General features: G+C 46.0%; 1 protein-coding gene across 5 annotated transcripts in view; it reads right to left on the bottom strand.

Annotated features, from left to right (window-relative positions):
- Nucleotides 1-214: 214 nt before the first annotated feature.
- col5a1 (procollagen, type V, alpha 1) overlaps nucleotides 215-6,000 on the bottom strand; it is a 55,447-nt gene continuing 49,661 nt past the window's right edge. For 3 of the 5 annotated variants that reach the window (XM_078088947.1, XM_078088949.1, XM_078088948.1), the window contains 3 exons: nucleotides 5,273-5,470; nucleotides 2,905-3,138; nucleotides 215-2,731 (listed from right to left, as the gene is read on the bottom strand). In XM_078088947.1, the coding sequence (XP_077945073.1) occupies nucleotides 2,585-2,731; nucleotides 2,905-3,138; nucleotides 5,273-5,470 (579 nt within the window). In that variant the 3' untranslated portion in view covers nucleotides 215-2,584. The remainder of the gene's footprint in view (nucleotides 2,732-2,904; nucleotides 3,139-5,272; nucleotides 5,471-6,000) is intronic. The other 2 variants (XM_078088950.1, XM_078088951.1) reach the window with 2 other exon arrangements.

Genomic DNA, 6,000 nt, shown 5'->3' with positions numbered 1-6,000 from the left:
GACACGACCAACCGCCCACGAGGCTGAGTTCTGTAGCCTTACCTGTCATTCATCTAGCAAACCTCACAAGCACAGCTGTATCTTAAAACAGATGTTGCCAAACGCTTCGCGAAAGGCTCCAGTAACAAGAAATGTGGTGAATATATCACTTTTTTTTAACAAAACCTTTCGTTGTCCTGTGTGCATGTAAAGAGGGGGCCTCTTACACTTAAACTATGGTATCATTTAATGTTTATTTTTTTATTTTAAATAATACAATAAATATACTACAAACGAACATTGGCTTTGGTAAGTTACAAGTTCATCATTTTCTCTCCACTTCACAATTGTGGACATGACCCTTTATTCATCATTGAAGAACCGATGTATCCCGATCAATAACACGTGGGCTGGATATCATAACACGAGAAAAAAACTTTACAATTTCATGCATACAAATAGGTTTTAATGCTTCAAAAGACATACAAGAGTGGATGGCCACAGTAAACTTGAATTTATTGACATAAAAACCAATATAACTTCTATCCTCTTATCCTTACACAGGTTTGACAAGACCGTGAAAACAAATAAACAGACAAACAAACGGAAATCTACAAACTGAAATGAAAGGAAACGATGGCAGAATCACTGCTGGTTCTGGAAATTTACAAAATTGTTTCTCGTATTTATTGAGAGGAAAGTGTTAAATTTTGGGTGTACTGCATCCCAATGACAAATAAAGCCAAAGATCTACAAGCATAATGAGTTATCTTAACATAACTGGTTCAAGTCATTTGAAGATTTTAAAAAAAAAGGAAACAAAACAAACCTATTTATGAAGGGCGGAAAAAAAAGTCTGTGGTAGATACTAGTGGTCATAAGCAAAGAGAGTGCATAGTTTGAACAAAGAGCATAATTACAAAGGGCAAAAAAGTAGACCAACAAGCATTGTTTGCACTCATATCTGGCCAATTTAGTCACCTGCTTCTACTGTTGTTAAACCGAGAAGAGTATCAAGTTGTTTCCCATAAAGAAATAAAAAATAATACGATTTTAAGCCACCACGGCCCTTAAAGCTAAATATATACCTGAAAACCTTTTGGTGGGAGAGTTTATGGTTTCAGTTCACCAAACAAAACTTTGGGCCGTGTCCCTTTTTTTTTCCCCGCTTCGGCCCGATGACAACACGTCCGCTCGTCAAATCCATCAGTGTGATGTGGCACAGACGGGGACACACCTTAGTCTCCTCTGTGTGGTCCGCCCCCCCCCCCGCCCCACCCCCCTGCCGCGCCGCGCCGACCTCTGAGTGGACGCGGGGAGAAGTGGCACGCAAACATGAAAAACCATATAACGTTTTTTTTTTTAAATACGGATGCAGCAAAGATCCACCTGCGTCGGGCGTTGGGGGGGGGGGGGGGGCTGCTGGTGATGGAATATTACCACCTCGGGTTTCCTTTCATTCGAACCACACAAAAAAAAGGAAAAATACATAGCACCACAGAAGAGAGGAAATAGCACCTAGGTTTTGACTTCTTTGTGTTTTCATTCAAATGTGACGTCCCCCATTGCTCAGTCAGATATGACTGTTTATTAAGTTAATGATTTCACCACCGAGCCGTGTGTTCCCGCTAAAGCGCCACAAAAGGAGGAATGTTTGTTTGTTACGCAAATCAAACTGTCACATAATATCACAGAGCTTGCTTTCCGCTTTTATTTCCATTCTGCTCTTAAATTACAACAAGGTGTGCTCCACAACTGAACCAAGACAGGACTTCCAAATGGGTTTCTTCTCTTTTGTTTTGTCTTTTGTTTTTCAATTTACAAGATGAATTCCCTCACTTTCGATATAATCCCACAATTCAGATGTCATCCCCCGTATCCACCGTCTCCTACTTCGCAATGAATTGAGTCACATGCATGTTTTGAATCCAGAAGCAAAAAAACATTACCAGGAAGAAAAAAAAAAAAAAAAAAGAAATATACAGAATGTACTTACAAACATAAAAATTATTTATATATATTTATATATATATGGTCCGTTCCTAGGGAATAGGGGAGAGAATTATGCACAAACAAAGCTCCCGAGGCCGTTGAGCAAACAGTGGAAGAAGCCGGAAGGGGAGATGAGGGAAGACATGAGATCAGAACTTGAGAAAAGAAAGAGAGCCAAATCAAATCGGTGTGAAGGAGCCGCGGCTGCGGCTCTCAGGGTCGCCTTCGTTGTTTTAAAGTCTAAATCGGGTGTGATGACACGGGGCTAGCGTTGGGTGTGCGTCAGGTGTGCGTCAGGTGTGTGTGTGTGTGTGTGTGTGTGTGTGTGTGATCTGACATCCGGTTTCAAAACTTGCATGTGATGGAGAAGGCACGCTGAGGTTTCAAGGTTATTTTGTATTCCTCTCGAATTTCACCGCATTCTCAACTTGATTTTATTTGACTCACACTCTTTGCTTTATGGAAACAAGTTGTTGTTGTTGTTTTTTTTTTACAAATAGAAGTGTCCGTTTTTTTCTTTTTCAATTGTTTTTTTTTTTTTTTTTTTTTTTCATTTTCTGAGAAAACAAATACTATGCTTTTTTTTTTTCCTCCATCTGTTCGGTAAACAGTCTTAGCCGAGGAAACAGACCGGGCCCACTTCGAATCCAAACTTCTGCGTGGAGCCGCCAAAGTCGTTGAACATGATGTCCACAAACGGCACCTGCTCCACCTTCGGCGTGTTGATCTCCAGTACCGTCTTTTCGTAACCCTTTTTCAACTGTCGGGGAGAAGAAGAAAAAAACCCAGCAGAAAGAAAAAAGAAACATCAGGAATCATTAAACGGCAAAATACGTCCGACACACAAGGATTTTGACATTGCGCCGGTCGGTGCACGACATCGCACAGGAAAAAAAGGCCGAGGGCTTTTTTTTGAGGAAGACAAACACTCACCGCGCAGCCGTCCGCCACCGCGCGGATGTAGGGGTTGTTGTCGTAGGACATCTCCTCGTCGTTGGAGCCCAGGAAGCGGATGGCCTTGTCGTGGTTGTCCTGGTCCTGGTCGTGCCAGGCCACCGACTGGTAGCAGTTGTACGTGATGTTCTGTCGGGCCGCCGCGCTCAGCAGCCGCATGAAGGTCATCTGGACCACGCTGACGGGGTTTCCCTCGGCGTCCACGTAGGAGAGCTGCAAAGGGGGGGGAGACACAGCGGGTGTAACAGCAGGAGGAGGGATCGGGTCAAATGTCTTCGTCGTGTCTTTGGGTCGCTCGGGAGCTGTTGAGGACGTGGTTTATATTGACAGCAGTGCTGGTCAATATGCTCTAATACAGAGAGCTTTGTTTGATTTTTAATTTAAGGGTAAAGTTGGTGATATTCTGCATACCTCTTATTTTTAACAAATCCCACCAAAATACCAAAATACTCACAATGCTCTGACTTACCGACCCAGTTTGTTTCATTCATTCCCATTGAAGACGCTATTGATTGCAAATATACTTCAACAAATAGAGATTTCCTTTAACACTATACGTTTTTATAAATATTTGAATACACTATTGAGTAATACAACAGAATGGTGTTTAAAGGATTGGATTAAAACATTGCCTCTATTCATTGTAATTCCATTGCAATGAAAGAACACAGTAGCCGGTGGATCCGTGTGGCTTACTGGCGTTGTTGCAGTATGTTCGTTTCATTGCAAGCTTTGGTCTTTTTGTGTGGATTTGTTGAATAAAACGTTGAATATTACCCAGTAATGTGCAAATGTATGCAAATGCCTCCAGGGTGAAGATGAGCATGGAACAATGTCCATACTTCCTAACCAATCAGGTGATGATACGCTTCCTTGATGGGAAAGAAGCGCGCAGAATATTTGTTTCTAATGCCTGGAAGCTGTACTGATGCTCAATGCTCACTTTGGAAAAATCTGCCAAAGTACTAAAAATAAGCATAACTAAACATCTAATTTAAATGTTGATCTTGTAATTATGTAAAATATATATCCAATATGAGCATGTACATGGAAATGTAATTATCCCTAATAGGAAATGTGTTGCAGTAATGATATGTTAATAGCCTGCTGATTAACCTATAATTAACCTCTATTTCCCATTTTTTCCTTTTCATTCAGATATATTCCATTAAGCTGATTATTACAGCGCCATGTAATCCTCCTGGCTGACAAGACGGCAGCTTTGGATTTGTGCTGCAGTTTACCGTGGCGACTGCCTACATACCAACCGTCGAGCATCCGTCAGATCCACCTAGTCGCCTGGTCTGTGAGACGCGCGGGACTTGCTGAGGGGACGGCGCGTGCAGCATCCACACCATGCAGCAAGGCCGGCAAACCGTCTGTGAGTCTCTGGAAGTGGTCTTTCACGACCTTTCGTTCTCCTCCACGCCGTCCGAAGCCACGCACGCACGAGCAGAAACCACGCGCATGCACACATGCACGAACCCCCGAGAGCGCCGACGCTCGAGCTGCGCCGTCGGCAGGGGGAGCCGACTTGTCTTTCCCACTTACGTGCGTGCGGAATTTATGTGCGCTAATCGATCACGAGACTTGATATCGGCGTCTGACTTGGATCCGCGACGCTGAGCGTCGGCGCCGCGGCTCGTCCTCGGAGCGGCCCGGGCGGATCCATCCCACCGTCGACAGCAAAAAACATTACCTCTTTATCATCGCTGCCGCAAGTCAACGGTGACCGAGTACCCAGAAGCCCCTGGGTGGTGACTGAGTGCCTGACCTGCTCCTCTCAGAGCTCCTCCGCCGGATCTAAGTGGCGTTTAAGGGAGATACTGCGAATGGGAGTGCAGCTGGGCGGCTGCAGCAGAGAGGGACTGATGTTTATGGTTCCCCCCCCTCGTGGAGGATAAATTACCCGCTGAGGCGGGAAGTTGTTGAGATGCAGTGTGTAAGGGGCGGGAGGTGTTAAGTGATATATTAACTCCCTTTTCCAGATTATTTAAGAAGCTGGATGTTGTTATCTGGAGCCGTTGGGAGCGTTGAGGCACACAGTCACCAGGAGATGCTCTGTGGATGTAGCAGAGGTGTGGAGCGGAGCAGCGGTGCATCGTTTGCTCCATCAGACGTCGTGCTCCACAAACCTCGGCCCCCCCCATCGCCTCGCGAGAGCATCGCCGCGGCTGTCGTTGGGCCGAAAGGGGAGTGCGGGCCCGTGCGGGAAGATCATGCGCGGCGAACAAAGTCACGGTCTAACAGGGCGTGAAGATGACGAAACCAGAACCATGCAGAGCCCCCCGGCGCACAGAGTCCCGGCCTGAGCCAGGAGCCTGTGACCGCGGGCCGGGCCACTTACCACAGAACCTCTCTTGTAGTGACTATACCATGTGCCTGGCGAGTCTTTGGGCCATTTTGCCATTTTGCTCTGTAAAATATAAGAGGCGTTCAGGGAAGGGAAAAGGACTTGTGTGTGAGTGTGGCTTACCAGTTTACCACGTTTGAATTCACTGAACCATGAGCCGGGATTCTCCTTTGCCCAGGATGTGAGCCTGGCCTGGTGGGGGGGGTGGGGTCGACACAGGAGGCAAAAACAGCAGTGTTAAAGAAAGGCAAACAGAAAATCCTCCTCCTTCTGTTTGTCCGCGGAGGAGTCGCCGGGACCCGAAGCCGTAACCGGACCCCCGGTCCAGGGAATAAGGGTTTTTAGTAAGCCATTATGCCGTTTTGTACGGTACAAACTGTGGCTGGCAGCTCATTGCTGCTGAAAAATGCATGAGTACACAGTGATTAATTAAGCAATGATTGCCTGCAAGGAGCTCCTCTCCGCCGGCCTCTGTCCCTGCTGTTCAGTGTTAGTGCAGCGCAGCCACGGTGCACTAACTTTGTGACGCCATTGAAAGCTGCGAATGGGCGAACAGGGCAAAGCTCTAATGATCATCGGCTATGACAGTGATGAACTTCTCAATTAGATGGCGGGGTTTGATATCAATAGCTTGATAGGTAAATGAATGATGAGCGCGAGGGGACTCGCACATTATTAGGTGACCTTCAGCTGTTTTCACTGCAATAGGCTGAACCGAGGAG

The sequence above is a fragment of the Gasterosteus aculeatus genome, chromosome 14 (genome assembly GCF_964276395.1).
Source record: "Gasterosteus aculeatus chromosome 14, fGasAcu3.hap1.1, whole genome shotgun sequence".
Classification (NCBI taxonomy): domain Eukaryota; kingdom Metazoa; phylum Chordata; class Actinopteri; order Perciformes; family Gasterosteidae; genus Gasterosteus; species Gasterosteus aculeatus.
Note: the sequence above shows the minus strand (reverse complement) of the source record. Positions and strands in the feature narration are given on the sequence as shown.